The following is a 20,076-nucleotide window of genomic DNA, read 5'->3' as shown; positions in this document are numbered from 1 at the left end:
GACGGATCTGATGGCCCATTTGTTGAAGAAGGGCAGAAGCAGACAACATGGATCCATTGTTGTGTTAAGTACATAACTTTTCACCAGCTGTATCCCAGTAGACTTCCAGAAGTTAAACTTCACAGACTGCTCTGTTTGCTGCTCCTTAATGTACCATATGGTAACTATAGTCATCACTAGTTTTGTTGTGTTTTTCTTTCTAGGTGGACTTAGCATACTTTCTTGGGTGACCTTGGCAGTGCTCTTTTCTTTCTGCTCATCTGGAAATTTCTGGTGTTCATCATAAGGATTGCTCTTACGGTATCATACATAACATGGGGAATTTAGTCATAGACAGATGTCTGAGCTGAAATAAAAGGAAACTAGGCAAATTAAAAATAAAAGAATAGGTGGAAAATATGTAATTTTAAAGGCATTGGGTATCATTAGTATCATTTCCACTGTACTGCCTTCTTGAGAGGAGTCTCTTTGTTACATGAGCCATTGAAGCATTTGTTAAATGATTGTTTGTTGTTAAGTAGGTTGCTAAAAGTTTTACCCACTTTTCTTTTGCAAACAGTTTATGTGCGAGTGCCAAAGAAAAACCCAGGCGCATCTTGGAACTCTCATCAGATGAGAAGATGAAAAGAGCCTATTTTCTGAACCAGAAGTTTTCAGATCAGGTACATTTGGAAGATATAACTGTTGTGTATGGAAACGAGCAGTGTGTACCCACTGCTCCACTTTCATAACCTGCAGCCTGAGTACTTGCTGTTAATACTGGTGAAACTGTCTTTTACATGGAAGAGTTTAGGAAATATCTTGCGAATTCAGTTGTGTATAAAAGCAGTGTAGAGAATCCAAGATAGCAATCATCTTATGGTTTGTTCAACCTCCTTTTTTACATTTTGATTTTGTTTGTAAAGGATATATAATCTTCACTCTGGCCATAAGTGTTGAGGTTGCTAGATAAATTATTTCCTTAACTTGGCATGTTGGCTAAACACATTTTTCAGTTAAGACTCCTTTCTAAATCAGTGTTACTTTTGACATTAAATTTGGATGTAGGCTACAGTTGTCCTGCCTTTCGATTCTACCTTCTAGTGTGTAGCAGAAAGGAATCCAGCTCCATTTTATTTCTACCAGTGAGTTTTAAGTTTACAGTTTTATTTTGAAAAATTGCATCTTGTGTGATCCCAGCCTGTTCATTTCAACAATAGGCCAGGTAGTTGCTTTGCAGTTTGAGACTCTTCCAGGCTCAGAATTCCTCCTCTTCACCCTTATAATGTTCTGATCCCCCCCCCCTTTCTTAAAATCTCATTTGCCACATATCATTAAGTGATGCTTTCAGGCTCCTTCATTGGGCTTTTGAAATTTTTTGGTGTGTATTTTAATCCCCCTGTTTTTATGTTATGATATTCAGGTCAGGTCTTTAATGTTTGTGTTTTGAGCATATTTGTCATCATAAAATTATTTCATGTTAAGTTGTCCTATTTCACCTTCATTTATTGCTGGATGGATTCTGACTCTGCCTGTACTAAAGCTTGAGAGCTTCCATCAGCTCAAGGCTATACCCTATCCCATCATGCTTAGGGAAGACTACCAAGATGTCGTTTGCTGCTAAACAGATTGGGTGCTTCCTCTAGGCTCAAGGCTAAGTGGAAATATTTTCTTTCTAATCATTTTTTTCTAGACAAAATCCTGTGTGTATTGTAGAGTTTAGTGTTAGGAGTGTGCTGTAGATCCTTTCTGGTTCATTGTTGTGCTATTCTTTGTGGTTGGCTATCATCTACCACTAGGCCGTTTGTTGTTTTTCTCCCTTTCCCAGTCCCAAACACGTTTAATTAGAGAGTTTTTCGGTCTTTTCCTATTGGGATTTTCCTCGGCTAGCAGCAAGCAAATAAATCCAAAACAAAAATAAAATGCTGTGTCCATATGAAGATAAAACCAAGTTTATTCCAAAGCCAGTAGTGAGCGCTCTCATCTCCTCACTCGGAGACTTCTTCAGACTAAGGCTTCACACTGCTCCAAAGACCAAAACAATCTTGTCAGACATGATGTCCAGAAGAAAGCAGCACAAATACAGTCTCCCTTGATAAACTGGACTCTCACAGTTAAGCTCCTGATGATGCAGTTGCAAAAATGGCGCGCATCCATGAAAGGGAGAGCCATTTTCCAGTTCAGAATGTCAGGTCTTCTCCATGAACTAGAAAGTCAGCATGTAGTGATTCCGTACAGAAATTTCTTAAAGCCGTCAATGGCTTGAGTATTCCGCTACTTTTAAAGGAAGGTTAGAGTTTTTTCCTTCCATCGCAGGATTCTAAAGAAACTATACCTTCGGATTTTAAAAAATGTGACAGATGCACCCAGAAGATGTCTTTGACAGATGGACACACCAGTTGTGTGTATTGTTTACGTGCTGCCTGCCTACAAGAATCATGTTCATTTTGCCATGCTTTCATCTCCAGAGTTTTAATGGAGAGAAAGAACAAGCTGATAGTCAGGGACTTGCTGAAGGTACCTTTTACTGAAGCTTTGGAAGGGAATCAGAGTTTTTCTAAATCCTCCCATCAGTCTCCATCTTCTAGATTGGAGAAATCCTCAAAAAGGTCATCTTCCATGGCTCCATCATCGGAACCTATGAAGAAGCATGCAGAAGAGTCATCTTTGGACCGGAAGGCTTTCAGGCCCGAGAAGACTACCTCTTCGGCTCTTTTAGTGATTTCGGAGCCGACAGAGTTCCATCTTTCAGAGCCAGTCCCCATTTCTGGAACTGGTCTCTTCAGTGTTACAATCAGTGAGATCCTTGAGTCTTTCAGACGACTATGTGCAGCGGGTGGTTCAAGAGGCTTTTACAGACATCGGCACTGGCTAAGATTTTGTCGACCTCGACCCAAAAGGATTTGGGACTGACAACCATCACTTTCCCTTCGATTCCTCCACTGGCCCATGCTGTGGCTTCGGAGCCGGAGTGCTTGGATCCGATTGAAGCGGAACCGTTGGGGCCGAAACCTACAAAGGGGTCTTCAGTCCCAACTACTGCTTCGACCTCCTCAGTTCCATCAGATTTTGAGGGGTCTAGGGGCCAACGCTCCCCCGTCGGATCCAGGGAGTAGAGTCGTGTTGGACAGTTGTCTGATTCGAGTCTACCTCTCAGGCCTTCGGTGCAGGTGAGCTCGGCACCTACATCGGCCTCAGAGCCTACTGCCTTGGTTCGGGGGGAGTCTCCTGGTTCCTCATCGCCGGGAGCTCCCTTGAAGTGGGCCGTGGTGCTTTCGAGGTCACAAGGAGAGTTCTGTCACCTCAGATGGCTCAACTCTCGGATCCTAGCATTCTTCCCCCAAGAAAGCCAGAGTCTGTCTCTTTGCCATCTCTCCCTCCCAGGTGTGGAAACCCGAAGTCCCAGGACTCCCACTGGGCGAAACCATCTCTTCCAAAACCTCTCCTGAGTTTACCCCTCTGAAGAGGTCCCTCGGAAGAGATTATGTAAGAGGAAACATTTAGATTCCCCTGAGGAATCCATCACTTCAGACATGGATCTCGATGAGTCAGAAAGGTCCCCATGGTCACCTTCTGTGGATATCTCCTTTTTGGACATCCTGGAGATCCTTAAACAGAGATGTGGCTGGAAATCCATTAACCCTTCTGAGAATGAGTCCATGTACCTGGAGGCTTTTGGATGTTGCCCCTCTACCTCTTGGGTGACTACGCCTTTCGACCAGCTCATGAATGTAGTCAGTCAGAAGGCGTGGGGCTCTCCAGAGTCTGTGGAACCTGTTCCTAGGAGGTCAATTAAATTTATTACTGCGCCTTCTGATAGAGTTCCTCGCAAGAGGCGTCTTGGTAGATGCTATGGTGGTGGCGGCAGCCACCAAAAAGGAATTGTCTGAGACTTACTCATCTGTCCATCCACCAAATAGTCTCATACGATGGACAGATATGGAAAGTGTATTTTTTCATCAGCTTTCTTTACACTTAGGTTGCTGAACTGTGTGACACATTTCACTAGGCTTCAGAGGGAATTCCTGAAGGAGCTATGAGATACCCTCCAAGGTTCTACAGCTGCGGCAGTTTCAAACAGTGACCTCTCCGCTCTCCACCTTAAATTCCATGGTAAACTCTTCCATGCGACTTCTCTTACGCATCTATTGGAGCAAGTAGGACAGCGGGTACAGGAATCTCCTTGAGGTATTCTTGGATGCAGTTATGTGATTTTGCAGAGCCCTTCAAGTCTTCCTTTATTAACACCCCTTTTGATGGCTTGTCCTTGTTCGGGCCAAAAGTGAAAGAGACTCTAACCAGGTGTGAGCAAGAGGGAAAGACTCTTTCTGCCATTGGAATCCGTTTCTCCCTCCCTACCAGACCTTATCCCAAAGGCCAGAAGGGGAGGAAAATGTAGTTCCATAAGTCCCAGAGAGCCTTTCCGGATGCACGTGGTGATTCTTCCCCAGGGGCAGAGGGGGAAATACTGGAAGATGCCGACCAAGTGGCAGAGGGGGGGTCTACAAAACCAAGGTGACAGGGATATGTTCCTTGGTAGGCCCTTTCAGCACTCCTAAAAGTAGGCCCATCTGTCCACCTCTGGAGGCAGTCGGGGGTTGCTTGTCACTGTACCCAAACGCCTGGCTAAAAATAAAAGTCAAATGGGTACAAGCAATCATATCCAGAGACTACTGCATACCCTTTTCCTCTCCCTCTTTAGAAAAAAAATCAGTCCCAGATGTTTCACCCAGTCAGAGGGACTAGGCAACCCTAGAGTTACAAAAGTTGCTAGAAAAGACTCGTCCAAAATGTCTCCACAGACCAAATTGAATCTGGGACTTACTCGAGGTTCTTTTTAGTTCCAATAAAGACAGGGGACTGGAGGCCCATTCTGGATCTCAGCTGGCTAAACAAGTCCATAAAGAAGTCAAAGTTCTGGATGGTGACATTGCAGTCGATACTCCCCTTTTTGGGGAAAGACAATTGGATGTGCTCAATAGATCTCCAGGATGCATACTACCACATAAAGGTGGACAGGTGATCCAGGAGTCATTTACACTTTTGGCTAAGGAGCCAGTCATTACCAATTTCGAGCTGTGTCCTTTGGTCTCACTACAGCACCCAGACTGTTCACCAAATACATGGCAGTAGTCACTGCTCACTTGAGGTGTCTAGGATTCCGGGTGTTTCTGTACTTGGACGACTAGCTCCTGGCCGCCACGACTGAGCATCTACTAACCAAAGCAAGAGACACCACCATCCACCTTTGCTCTCTACTAGGCATCACGATAAACTTTGGAAAGTCTGCCTTGTTGCCATCACAACATATTGGATTCATAGGAGCAGACTTAAACACAAGAGAAATGGTAGCCAAACTTCCTCCCGACAGGATACAAACCTTACATCAACAAGTCAAAAACCTCTTAAAGAAGAAAGTACAAGTGAAAGTTATTCTGAGGATTTTAGGTACCATGGCGGCAACAATAACTGTGGTACTCCTTGCTCGTATGCACATGAGAATTCTCCAGTGGCTACATTTCACCCAGTGGTCCATGCAGGAGTTACCCATGTCCCACAAGATTATCATAATGGAATCCTGCAAAAGGGATCTACGCTGGTGACTTCAGTTTACTCAGATGGTTTTGGGCAGACCATTCACCTCCCCACGACCAATAGCTACAGTGACCACGAACGCTTCCCATATAGGACAGGAGAGGCATTACCTGGGGAAGACTTTCCAAGGAGTTTGGCAGGAACACGAGAACCCCTTGCATGTCAGTATCCTAGAGATGAGAGCTGTGCTTTTGGCATTGCAGGCATTCCAGAACTCCCTTCCAGTAGGAACAATTGCAATCCAGACAGACAATATGTCAGTGGTGTGGTATATAAACAAGCAAGGAGGAACCAGTTCTTATCCCCTATGCCACGAGGCCCAAAGAGTATGGCAGTGGGCAGTCTCTTCCCAAAGTTTTCTAATAGCAGCCCATATCCCGGGGAAATCCAACATGATAGCAGACAAACTCAGCAGAGCTATTCTAATATCCCATAAGTGGTCCCTAAAACAGGAAATTGCAGAGCAGATTTTTCCGCAAGTGGGGCCAGCCTTGCTGTGATCTCTATGCCACATCCATGAATGCCAAATGCAGCAGCTACTTTGCCCTGATCCCCCATCTGGGGGAGTCACCAAGGGATGCACTTGTAGATTGGCCCCCAGGTCTTCTCTATGCATTCCCTCCCTTTCCCTTGATTCCCAAAATTCTTCAGAAAGCCAACACATTGAGAAGCAGGTTAATACTCATAGCCCCGTACTGGCCTCATCAGATTTGGTTCCCCTTTCTTTGTCCCCATCTACAAATGGAGCCGTAGATTCTGGACCCAGTTCCAGACCTCCTGACTCATCTATCAGGGACACTCCATCCACCAATTCAAACCCTCAAAGTGACAACTTGGCTGCTCCCCTTCCACTCCTAGCCAGGCGTCTGGATATTTCTCCTGGTGTGAAACATATTCTGATTTCATCCCATAAGGCTATAACCAGAAATCTTTATGCTAACAAATGGAAAAGGTTTTCCTGATGGGTGCTCAATAATCACATTGATCCATTCACAGCCCCCGTCACATCTGTTTTAGACTTTCTAGCAAAACTTTTCAATGAAGGTCCAGCAGCAGCTACCATACGAGTTCAATTAGTTGCTATATCAAACTACCATATTGGAGAAATGGGATTCAAAATCATGTCACACAGGCTTTGCAAGGCCATTTTGAAAGGTACCTTCTTGCTAAGGCTCCAGTGAAAGAAACACCAGCTCCTTGGGACCTCAACTTGGTCTTGTCTACTTTGATCCTTCCTCCCTTTGAACCTGCATCATCTTATCTAAAGTTCTTAACATGGAAAACAACCTTCTTAGTAGCCATCACGTCTGCCAGGAGGGTATCAGAACTCCAAGCATTGTCAGTACACCCCCCCCCCCCCCACTTGATTTTCCACAAAGTGTGTCCCCCTGAGAACTAATCCTTCATTTCTTCCTAAGGTATGTTCCGAGACTAATTTAAATTAATCCATTGACATGTCTGTGTTTTTCTCAAACTATGGCAACAAGGCAGAATACAGGTTACATCAACTGGACATACACAGGCAATTGGGTTTTTACCTACACAGAACAAAGAATTCAGAAAATCAGACCAACTGTTTGTATCCTTTTCAGATAAGAAGGGCACACCAGTATCCAAAGTCACGCTTTCCAAATGGCTTACTAATTGTTTAACCTTCTCATATACATCTCAAAATAGAGGACTTCCAGGAAAGATAAAAGGTCATTCTACAAGAGCAATTGCAACCTTGTTGGCATTTCAGGCCAGCCCTACCGATGGATTCAATTTGTGCTGCAGCTACATGGGTAAAGCCTCATACCTTTATTACTCATTACAAATTGGATTTGGCCTCCAGGAACATGGCTTCCTTTGGGTCCACTGTTCTGAGAGTATTTTCCCTTGAGCCACCCAAGAAAGAAGGTGCTAGGGACGCTGTCCCATCTAGCAACAAATGAAAGCAAGATAGGGCAACATAACATTAAGAAGTTATGTACTCACCATAAAGTTCCATGTTTGTTGTCCATCTTGCCTTCATTCTTACGTCCCACCCTCCTTCCCCCAGCCTTCGCTCCTGGAGGATTGAGAGGTCTCTCAAAATTGGAAGTTCATGGTCTCAGTCTCTTCCTTAGTTCTTTATTGGACACAGTTTTATGTAGGTACTACTAGTTTAGTATTTGCAAGCAAGATCTGGGTAATTTTCCCTAAGCATGATGGGATGAGGATATAGCCTCAAGCCGGTGGAAGCTCTCGAGATTTAGTATAGGCCGAGTCGAAACCAATTCTCTGTTCCAAACCCATCCAGCAATGAGTGAAGGCGAGATGGACAACAAACATGGAACATTATGGTGAGTACATAACTTCTTATTTTGCTGGTACTTCCCTTCCATCAAGTCAGTAGTTTGTTTTGCCACCTTCTAGCCAGCTTAGAATTAAAAGTAATTAATTTTTTTATTGTAGTCTTTCTCTTTTTGAATTGCTAGTTGTGCTTAAAGGTTGGATTTGTTTTTTGTTAGTTTGTTTTTGGGTGTTTTTCCTGCTCCTTTATTGTATGAGCTTTTCAGTATGGCTAAAGATGAGGTTTCGGAGTTCCATAACTTATTCTTTGGACACAATTCCCCGTGATGGTGGCACCTTGTGTTGTAAGTCTGGGGGTTGAGCAATTTAGATGCCATCTGTGAGATTTGTGGCAGTTTAGAGCAAGAGCTTTACAGAAAAGAAGGAATAAAATTATTTTGGAAGGGTTATTGTCTATTTTTGGACCATGGATAGGGGCAAGAAGGGGAAGATGTGGTTTGATACTTAACTCAGTCATGGATGTAACTTGTTCTTCCCTTTCCAGAGCAGCAAGTAAAGGGATCCTTCCTCTACACAGTTTTGGGTCTGTTTCCAGCACTCTCTGTTTCATAACTGATTAAGCTATCACTGACTGGCTTCAACCCAGAGTGTGATAACCCTCTGCGACATTGCTACCTTCTGAACTGGTGACTTCATTGCCGTGTCTCAATGACACTTGTTACTAGGGCAGAGATTCTTCTTGTTCACCGACACTGATCTTGGCTCTGATACATTCAGAAGCTGTTGTTAACTAAGTCAGTGTTTGAGTTTTCAACATTGAAGCCATCCTTGATTTCTAATGTTGACCTTAAAAGTTAGACTTGATGCCAGTACTTTTCATTTCCTGTTTGTTTGACCATCAATCTCTGTAATGCCAGGATTCTTGGTATCATTCACTGAGAGATCAGACAGTTCATAGGGTGTAAGATTGGTTAGATTTTCCGATGGCATTAGCATCCTCAATTCCATCTCAGTATGCTCCTTAGTTTGCTGATTTTGCTCCGTCTTTATCACAAAGGAGCAAAAAGGCCACCACAGTGATTGCATGCAGTGGTATCCAGATTTTGTATAACTCGCATCCTTGTAGCATAAATACGGTTTAAAATTATTTTTCTCTGTCATGAATAAACTTTGACTCTTTACCTACAACTTTAACATTTGCATTCGATTGTAAGATGGTCCATTTTTTTATGTATAATATTTTAATCTTATTACTGGGTCTATTATATTTTATAATATACCCATGATTGCACTCAGAATTATTACTAGCAGCTTGTTGTCTATTCAGTTGTCTAGAAAAGTATGGTGCACCTAAATTACTCGGTTCATTTATCACAGCAATCCTTCATATCTTCCAACAACTTAATATAGCCTCTAGAGCAAAAGTCATTAACATTATAATCAATATCTTGTATAAAATTTTCAGTTCTAGTGTTAAGCCTGCTGACTCTAAGAAATTGACTTTTGACTATTCCTTTGTACAAATGCCTAGGGTGCATACTTTGAGTGAACAACGTACCTTAAGGATTCCACATATTTCCTATAAATCATAGTATTAAACTTTTTTCATTATAATTTACTGTAACATCTAAAAAAATTTTTCTCTGGACCATTTAACATCAAATACCAAAAACTCAGCTGTATGACGTAAATGCTCAACAAATGCATATAACCCATCAGTGTCTCCCATCCATAGCAAAAAAATATCCACAAAGCGCTTTAAAAAAAGACAAACCTTGATTCTTAAATGGTGCTAATTTATTATCATTAAAAACATGCATTTCTTCCCACCTTGATAAAGTAATATTAGTGTAACTGTTGGCAACCGGGGTGCCCATAGCCACCCCAAGTTGCTGATGATGAACTTCATCATTAAACAGAAAACTGGTATTTTCTAACACGATGTCCAACATTGAACATGACATTTCTATCTTTGAAGTTGTAAACATGTTGTGTTCACAAGTACTGTATAACACATTGTGCTCCCCAATCGTTGGGTAACACAGTAAATAAGGACTTAACATCCATTATAACAAGTAAAATGCCATTGCCTTCATTTTCTATGGCCCAGTGGCTGAGTGTAGAAAGAAAATCATTAGTGTCCGGAATAAAACTTTTACTAAAACTTAATAATGGGCGTAACTGTTTCTCAAGGTAGTTAGACAAGGGTGTGGTAATCCAGGAGCTCCCCAAGACTATAGGCCTCACTAATAAATCTTTATGGATTTTTGGCAATCCAAAAATAAATGGAATAATAGGATACAAGACACAAAGATAATTATATATTTCAGGTGTAATCAAATTTTCCATAAGTAAATTATTTAAAAAGTTAACTTGATGCATTATCATTTCAGAAATCCCTTGTTCACACGTTTGCAAGAATGCTTTCACTACTGGAGCATTGTTTGGTACAAAAGTGTTTGGTCTCCTTAAACAAGAAATCTCTTACACTATTACTTCCATACAATAACTTTAAATCTATATTTCTAATAAATAGCCTGAGTTCAGTTAGTAAGTATTTTAGCCCCTTCAGTAGGGACAAAAGTAAGCCTCTCATCTAAAAGCATTAGTTCAGCATCACTAAATAACAATTTAGAGAAATTAACCACTGTAGGAGTAACAAATTAAGTCTTTGCGTGTTTGTTCTTTACTATTGGGTCTTACTTTTCTGAAGGTGTTGTCCCCATCCCATGCTGTGTGGTTAGTTGTATTCTGTCCCGACTCCTCTTTCTGCTCTTGCTCCTTCCTCTGAGTAGTTCTTTGATTTGAATGGGCAGCTGTAATGAAAAATGGTTTGAGGCTATGAAACTGTCAGCCCCTTTGCTCTTCTCTTTCATTGTTTCAGAATTACCAGTTACAGTTGCATTCTTAACGGTACTCGCAGAATTATTCAAAACAGCACCATTCTGTTCATCTGCTGTTTCAGGATTTCTATTCTTTATTTTATTTAACATTTGTTGACCGGGAAAGTCCGACTAGGACAGAGCCTATTTTCCGCGGCAGCCCAGGGAGAAACGCTCCAGGTGCATGTCTTTAGAATGTGGGAGGAAATCTGAGTACCTGGAGGAAATCCATGCGAACACAGGGAGAACATGCAAACTCCGCACAGAAGGCACCCCAGCTGAGGAACTAATCGGAGAACCTCTTGCTGTGAGGCGACAACGTTAATTGCTGCACCACTGTGCTGCCTCAGTTGTATTATTAAAATTCTTAACCTCAGACACAAACTTGCTTGCTGCAGTCTCACTTTGAATCAGAGTGAAGCTATCCAAATCCATCACTGCTTCACTACATCTAGTAGCACCAACTTCAGTTTCACTTTAAAGGGAAGGGGCGGATCTGCCACTAGTCTTTTTAAACTGGATTTCCTCAATCTGCAATACTATCTCATTTCTTAAAAGGGCACCAGCTTTTGTGATAAATTGCCTGTTTTCTTTTGGCCAAGACAATACATGATTTAATTTAAAGTCATTCAAGTTCCAAGTAAGCTTCCTTTTTTTTTTTTTTTTAAACTGATGATTTTGCTTCCCTTCTTTTCAGTCTATCCAACATCTTGTTGTAATCACTAGCTATTAAAATGGAAGGAAGTAGACTTGACAGTCTTATCTTGCATCATCTCATTTTCTGCTAGCAATTCAGCTTCATAAGGAAGAGAAAAATTATTTGTCAGTTTTATATACTCAGTACTCAGATTTAAATACAGCTATCGCCATTGCTTCAACAGTTCAGGATATTTATTCCAGCATGTAGGCATTTTAATAGTTCTAAGACCTCTAGGTACTATACCTAGGTCTAAATATGCAGCAAAATTTAATCTTTGCCATTGAAGCCTTTTTATACATCTCAGTTCTGGATTCTAAGGAGGGTGGCCTAATGGTTAAGGTGTTTGCCTTACAAACACAAGGTGCAGGGTTTGAGTCTCACAAGGAATAATTGGCTAAGCTTAAAATGGCTCACAAGGGCAGTTAGCTTAGTACTAATCTATGAACCTATAAACACTTTTCTGCAACTCATTCAGTTCGTCATTATTTGCAGAATAATTACTTACAGCATCAGTCTGTTGACTACATAATGCCAAGAAGGAGTTCACATTCACTGTTGAAGAACGCTGTAATCTTACATAAGATGACTTTGTAGCTGTTTGCATAGATGTTAGATGTACCAAACTTTGTAGAAAATGTAGGTGGTCCGGGCGGTGGTTCCATAGAAAAAGTGCACACTGGCTGGTAGAACAGGTGGGTCACCAGGAGCAGTATAAAGCAAGAAACGCACAAAACCAACCAGTCCTAGTGTCCAAAGAGCACTTGAAGGCAAAGCAACAAGAATATCCAAGAAAAAACGACAGGAGCTCAACGCCAAACACTATTTTAATGAGTAAAATAATAAAACACAGCAAAGAATCGAGTTACAAAACTCTTTGTCAATGCAATTGCACATCTCATCTTCGCCATGTTTAAAAATTTACAACAGCCAATCATACATATTCTTAAAATCACATAGGTTATTAAGTGCAGTTAAAATAAAACAGCATAATAAAAGTAACACACACACACGCGCGCATATATAAACAAGCCCAGGACCAACAAAACATTTTTTATAACAAAATCCAAATATAAAGAATATATTGCATCTGTCACAACTGTATATATTGCATAAATATTAATACTGACCCTTCTTTTAAGCATCCCATCAAAGAGAAGGAATTTGTTTTTCGTGTTTTTGCTACATGTAATACTCAGAATGTGATTTATCTTGCTAACGTCACCTCTTGTGAGTGCTTTTACATACGTAAAACTAATAAGAAATTAAAAGAAAGGATAGGGTCGCATCTTTCGGAAATTCAAAGAAAAGCTGAGACGAGTGTCCTGAGCAAACACATTTTATTTGTGGACCCTCATCATAAGTTGAAGTTTAGGGTTTTACAAGTTGTCCATCGCAATGCAAGAGAAGGTGACCTAGTGGATAAAACAGAGATGATTGAATATGACTGAAGTAATTATTTCAGGGGTGATAAAATACCAGGACTGAATAATACCAGTGGTATTAAGGCCATATTGAAAAATGGACATAAAAATGTATGCAAGTAGTATTTATTTTTATCGTAATATTTAGTATAATAGTATAGTTGTTAGTAATACTTATAATATGTAATATATTCTTTATTTATATTTGGATGTTATAAGTTATTTTTAGTTAGTCTGGGATTGTTTATATGTATGTGTGTTCCTTTTACTATGCTGTTTTATTTTAATTGCCTTTAGCTATGTAATAAGCCATATGATTTTAAGAATATGTATGATTCACTAGTGTAAGTAAACACTGTGAAGGTAATGAGATGTGTAATTAAATTGAGAAAGAGTTTTGTAACTTGAAAGCTTTGAGGTGTTTTGTTGTTTTACTCATTAAAATAGTGTTTGGGGTTGAGCTCCTGTCATTTTTTTCTTGGATATTGGTGCCTCAAGATCTAAGAGAGAAAATAGCAGCATGGGCACTAGTTTGTTCAGTATTTTTTGCCACCCTTGAGAAGGGAGTGTAACACTGGGCTTCACAGGATCGATGATTGGAACCCTTCCACTCAAATTTATATATTTTTTTATGGACAGTGGGCACTGGGTGTAGTAATTCAGAAGACAAACTAATAACCAGTATAGGACAGTGGAAGAACCACAAGCTACTCCCAAAACTTTTTATTCATAGAAAACCAGGTTTGGCACTTCTTTTCCAATTAGAACATCATCAGAACCCTGACTGAATTCTAACGGGAACAAAAACGCTAAACATGATTGTTATCTACGAATAATAAGTTTTTGGAGCAGCTTGTGAGTCTTCCATTGTCATACTGGGCACTGGCTCTCTCTAAGAATATCCACAATATACCGTCTTGACATTTTAGCAGAAATGTCTTATCAGTGGATATATTTTTAGTAGCTGGGGCTAACTAACTAGGTCTGGGGCACTGCTGTGAGAAAAATGTGCTGCTTTTGTACTTTGTGCAAGTGAAATTGAGTTATGTTTAAAGGGCTTGTAAGTGTATTTTAATGCTTGTGTACACTTCATGACAACTTGCCTTCACTTTTAAGTACATGCCTTTTTCTCTGAAAAGATGCTTCTGAATTGCGGAGTCCTAAAGTGTACTGTTTGTGCATTTACTTTTGTGATATTTGGGGGACTAAATAGGGAAGTAGTGTTTACAAGCAGTACTAACACTTAGACTAACAACTTGCCTTTTGACAGACTCCTTCCAGCAGTGCTAACTGACAAATGAGCTTATTCCTCTGTAGGAACATCGATACCTTACCAGTCCCATTGTTTCCCCTCCCACTGTACCTGAATAAAAATAATCGAGCCCTTGCCTGCACCATGGGCACAGCCATTGGAAGTGACTCTGTAGTGGCCACAGTTTCTCACTCAGGCAACTCACTGGTTTCCCCAGGACTGTCTGGTATAGACCTTTTCTCCACCATAGATGTGAGGTTAACTACATCTTGTGCGGCTGTCCTAGCCTCATTACCGGGCATAGTAGCAGTTTTTTCAGTTATGGGAGTTACTCCTAGAGGTTCTACCCAGGGTGGTCAGGGTAAAATACTTGTTTCATGGGTTGAAGTGAAGTGCATTCCATCAGTCTGTCTCCTAAGGATGTCCCTTAAAAGAAAAAAAAAAAAAAAAGTTTAGATGTATTCCACCTAAAGACAATGTGTTTGTTAATAAAGGTGAGTTACCTAACTTGTCTAAGGGGGGTTTATTGCAGATTCTGAATCCTGTGGAAAAGCAGGAAAATGTAAACAAAATTCCCAATCCCAAAAATCCTGGGGATGTTTTATCAGAGTTTTCTGATAATGACCAGGTCAGAACTTGTGCATTTCCTTCACAAGTACTTGATTCAGATTCTGAGAGTTTCCTCACTTTCTCCTGTAAGAGGAGTTTTATTTTTCTGAAACTGTGTCCAGGATGAATAATGTACCCCCCCCCCTTAAGGAGATACTAAAATTTGTTACAAGTGGCTATGACACATACTACCCTATTCCTCCTGTTATGTCAGCCTACAGTTATCCTGATGGTCAACCTTCAGTCATCTAAAAAGCAGATAGACTTTATAAAGTTCCTCAATCTAGTAAGTGTTCGTTTTCTCACCTTAGGTCTGACCCAGCAGCTATTTCTATTTATTCCTGGGCTACTGACAAAGTTCTAGTCAGTGCTAAGCCTTTGGATAAGTTTTGGAAAGAGATTTTTTTTCTTTCTTTAGCCTTCATCCTGAACATACAAGACTCCAATGTTGAAGTGCTTGTTAACTTGTATGGTTAGTTTTAACTTGTCTGCTGTATTACCCTCCTATGGAAGGTCCTTTCTGAATGCTGCTGTTGCTACTCTTGTCTCAAGTGTCTGAATATTCTTTGAAGTGTGTGTATGATTGCATTGCCTCATTGTACAGGGCTACATTGACTTCTGTTGTGATGAGATGGCTGGCTGGACGTTTTCTAAAAAAGTAAAATCAGATTTTGAAATCTCCTTTGGATAAGCAGATTTTGTTTGATGTCCTTCTATTCCTTATGTTGCAGTATTCTAGTTGAGATTGCCTGCCGTCAGGCGACTCATACATCGGCGCCTATACAAAAGCTTCAGCTTGGCTGTTGCAGCATGCGTGGGACGTCAGATGTAAGGCCATAAACCAGGGGCCTTAAATGTGACGTCTGCACGCACAAGCCTCAGAACTTTTCAGCCGCAGATGGACCTACACATCGTACGATCGCTCCTTCACAGACGTCACATAAATAAAGCTAAGTAACCCATTGGGTTTCTATTTTTCTTGTTTTGCCAATTGTTATCGTTTAAGCTTGGTTGTTGTAGCCTTTAGCTGATGTCAGGTAAAAAGGGAAAGTGCCAATGCGGGTGCCAGGTAGCCCATAAAGACTCCCATGATAGGTGTGTTTTTTTGCTTCAGCCCAGGAGTACGACCATTCCTCCTGCTCAATTTGTCAATCATTTGTGATGAAGAATCTACACAGCCATCTGGCTGCTTTAATCCTTTACCTAGAAAACCAGCGCCTAAAACGGTTAGCCCTTAGATTGGATCCCGCATCGGAGGCTGAACACAAACCTCCACGAAAGATTCCTGCTACTTGGGTAATCAAACAGTTTGTTTGAGAGAGGCAAATTGATCCAGGAATTTAATAAGAATTTTCAGCCCCCTTTTTTAAATCTTCCAAAATCCCTGTTTTTTCAGAAAGCAAAATAAGCGATCTCCTTTAGCTTCTGTGACGCCCGTGCCCTGGCCCAGCAAACAAGGAGCCTCAATCCTCACCACTAACACCAGAGAAGGGCGTCTCGTATAAGAGGAAAGGATAACAAATACGCACAGTAAAGTACAATTTCCCTTAAGTGCACACAGAGATCACAGTCAGTCTGGGGTTGGTTGCTCCCTTGCTCCTCAGGTCCCCAATAAGACTCCCCCTGGCATAGCTATAGGGTCCAGATCTCAACCTAGCTGGCAAGCTAACCTCCAAGTACCTTCCCTGTCCAACCAATGTTTCGTGTCCCTGCCCAAGTAGCTGACACACGCACACACACTTAGAGATAAGTATTTATACAACTTCACAGACACTCCTGGGAAAGGCTGACAGATTCTCCAGCTGTGCACCTTTACCCAGACTATACGGTAGTAATTACTGCCACCACCAGCTAATAATTATCAGCTACCCAAAGGCCCTTAAAAGGGTGTCCAATTATTACTGCGCAATATTATCCAATAGTAGTGTAACTTAAGCAATCAAGGCTTTTTGGAAGGGCTTATTACAGGATCACTTACAAGCATGCAATGTACTCTAGAGCTTAATTTATCTTTACATAAACCAGCCACAGTTGAAAAGGGTTTAAAATATTTAATAGTAAATACTAAAAACACAAGACAATACTACTACACCACAGTGCTATTCAAGAGTTCAGAGATCACACAGACACTTAAAATAATTCAGTAGTACAGTTCTGACATAACAGAAGAACACTTAGTCTAATCTTTATAGTCCTAACTATTTCTACAAGAAAACACACTTCTAAGATAACTTAAGACAACAGGCAGTGCTGTAGGTTAGGTATCAAGACAAAAATGCTTAATCTCTGGTTTTCACTGTTTAAATTAAAACTGCAGTTCTGCTAAACATTACATCATCTTTTACACATTCCTGGTTCCCAGGCCACACAGAAACGACATTTACTTTCTTTTATACATAGAGCAATAAAGGACATTCCACATGTAAATTCTGGTCATTAACTTTTGCCTTAAAATAATAGGCAGAAAGACTTCATCTAGCCAGACAGGAGCGGAATTGTAAAACATCAAAGGCAGTGATGAAATAATTTTAATTTCAAAAGAAAGATGTGAAATGCTTGACTTAGTTTTCCTTACAGCAGATGGCAATGTTGCTACAATCTTCAAGTTAACATTTTACAGTGCTTCTCTCATTTAAGAAACAAGCCTGTATTTTACATTTATATCTACAAATGCCTGAATTATGTATCAAATTCTGTTTGGCTAGGCTGACAGCCTTCACCCATCTCTACCCAATCTTCACAGCTTCCAAAAAAGTTAGGAAGGGATCCAGCAAAAAGAGGGATACTTTCAGAAAAAGGAGCAGGCCTCTACTTCAGAATGACTGACAGCTTAATCCCCCTCCCCTCTGGTGTATTTTCTGTTCCCCATCCAGTTATCCAGGTTGCACTTAAAAAGGCTTAATGAGGTACTCTGCTTGATGTGGCGAGGGAGTCTTTTCCATAGAAGCCCATCTCTGGGATACAAATCTGTCCTGCCAACAATTCCTATTGATGTCACAGACCAGGTTGAGGTCGCGCTTGCATGTTACTCGAGTGGAGCTTGACTTCCAGATGTGCAGCAAGTCCCATCAAGCTGAGGTCTGAGATTGCTTTGTATGCCTGATAGAGGTCACCTCTGAGGAGTCTGTATGAGGCTGATTAGAGAGACTGGGCTTTTAACCTGTCTGTGTAGGGTAGATGTTTGAGGTCCTGGATTCTCTTGGTGAGGAACAAATGTTGTCTCTCCAGCTGCTGCATGTGCTTTGTGAGGTACACGCCGAAAGGGGCATTGTACTCAATAATGGGTCTTATAAGGGAAGAATACAGGGATGTTATGACATCCTTGTCCCTGGATGAGATACCCTTACTGATGAGGTGGGCCATGTAGAAATCTTTCCGTACAACAGAGGCAATATGGTGGTAAAAAGTGAGTTTACTATCAACCTAGGTGCTCAAGCACCTTACAACTGATTGCATGCTTAGGACTTTGTTATTAAGGTGATAATTTGTGGGAACGTCACTCTCCCCATAGGCTATTATGCAGTTTTTGGCATTCAGTTTGAGGCCATTCAGTATGAGGCCATGTTTCTGTCACCAGTCATTTGTTTGGGTGAGATCCTCTTGGAGGATGTCCACATCACTAGGGGAATTGATGACCGCGCCCAGCTTGCAGCCATCTGCAAACTTGGTCAACCATAGCCCACTGGTTTTGGCCTGCACCTCAGAGAAGTATATCCCAAACAGAGGCCCCAAGACCAATCCCTGGGGTACACTGCTCGTTACAGGTCTACTGCTTGAGGTGGCTTCCCCTATTTGACTAGGTCGGATCCATCAATGAGTCAGTTTGTACTCATCTGGTAGCATATGGATTGATGCCTAGTTGAGAGAGTTTATCTGTTATACCTGAATGGGGAATAGTATCGAAGTATTTGGCCAGGTCAAGGTAGGCAGTCTGCACTGTCTTCCCCTCTTCCATGGCTTTGGTGACTGTCTCAAAGAAGTCGACCAAACTTAACAGGTATGACCTCCCTTTGTCGAAACCAAACTGTGTGGGACTGAGTGTTTGGAGGTTGCCAATGTCCTTGTTAATGAGGTCCATGATCCATTCCATGGCCTTGCAGATCAGGCTAGTTAGGCTGATGGGTCTGTAATTTCCTGGATTGGTGGATGCTTCAGCTTTGTGCAGTGGGATGACTGTGGCTATCCTCCACTAACTCTGCTGGTTATGTAGGATGCAGCCTGGGATGTTATCAGGTTCCATGGAGGCTGTATTTTTTGCCTTTGATAGGGCAGTGATGACTTTCTCCCTAGAGTTAAGGGAGAGGGCAGGTGCTGGGGATGTCCTGATGGGAGGACAGAGGAGTGAAGTTTTCACTGAGCCTGTCTGCCAGCAGGTTGGCTCTGTCTACGGCATTTGTGTATATGGTGTCCTTGACCACCAGTTCTGAGCAGATCTGAGTGCTTCCTTTGAGATTGCGGACATAAGTGAAGACCACCTTATGATTGCCTTTAGTAGCTGTGGCCAGTTTGGACTCAAGTTTGCTTTGAAGGATTTCACTAGTGCTCTTATGTGCTTGTTCAGGCTAAGGAGAGATTGCTTCCAATTAGGCACCTGCTCCTTCTTGGTCCAGGACAGCAATTTATTTTCTTTTATTATAGAGTTTGTTCCAGATGTCCACCAGCCAGGTTTACTCTTCCTTGAGCAGGATGATTTTGTCCTGTCTGGTATTCCTGATTCTATGCAGCTATATAAATGTTTGTACAGTACTTTGGTGTAGATTTAGACATATGTGCCAGTTCCTATGGAGGGGAGAGGCTGTGAAGCTGTTTATTCCTTCACTCAGGAGGCTGTAATTTGGAGAATATTTTTTGTTTGACCCTAGCTGGGGGGGGGGGGGTCTCGGGAGATGGTGACTGCAAAAGTGACCGCTTTATAGTCTGATCTTACTAGGGAGGATGACACTATAGGGATGCTGCAGTGGTTACTCATGTTGGTTAATACCAAATCCAAGATATTTTTACCTGTTGTGGGGCTGCTGACCAGCTGGTCCTATTTGCATTGATGAAATCAAGGAATCTCTGAGCATTTGTGTTTTGGCATGATCAGTTCTTGCAGTCTATGGTTGGATAGTTAGTCGCCCAGGATCAGGGTAAAGGGGTTGAATCTTGATAGATTTGAAGAGGTCCAGATAGGTGGAGTGGACATCTGTCAAAGTTGGGGGCCTGTAGCTAGCTGTGATTTGAATAGGGGTGTTGTCAACAGTTAACTGCACCTGGAGTCTCCTGTGTGTCATACTGTTTGACCAGCCTGGAGGTGTGTATGTTTTTAATATGTATTGAAACTCCACCTCCTTTTGCTTTGCTGCCCAAAGTTAGGGGTCTGAA

The 20,076-nt window shown here is 41.5% G+C and overlaps 1 protein-coding gene across 1 annotated transcript in view; it reads left to right on the top strand.

Moving 5' to 3' along the window:
* The window catches only part of TTLL4 (tubulin tyrosine ligase like 4), a 1,780,839-nt gene that overhangs the window by 1,421,043 nt on the left and 339,720 nt on the right, over positions 1-20,076 (top strand). The window contains exon 19 of the mRNA XM_044073711.1: positions 560-662. Within this exon, the coding sequence (XP_043929646.1) occupies positions 560-662 (103 nt within the window). The remainder of the gene's footprint in view (positions 1-559; positions 663-20,076) is intronic.

Source organism: Protopterus annectens, chromosome 6.part0 (assembly GCF_019279795.1).
Source record: "Protopterus annectens isolate FY-2018-M chromosome 6.part0, PAN1.0, whole genome shotgun sequence".
NCBI lineage: Eukaryota > Metazoa > Chordata > Ceratodontiformes > Protopteridae > Protopterus > Protopterus annectens.
This window is presented reverse-complemented; position numbering and strand designations above follow the sequence as displayed.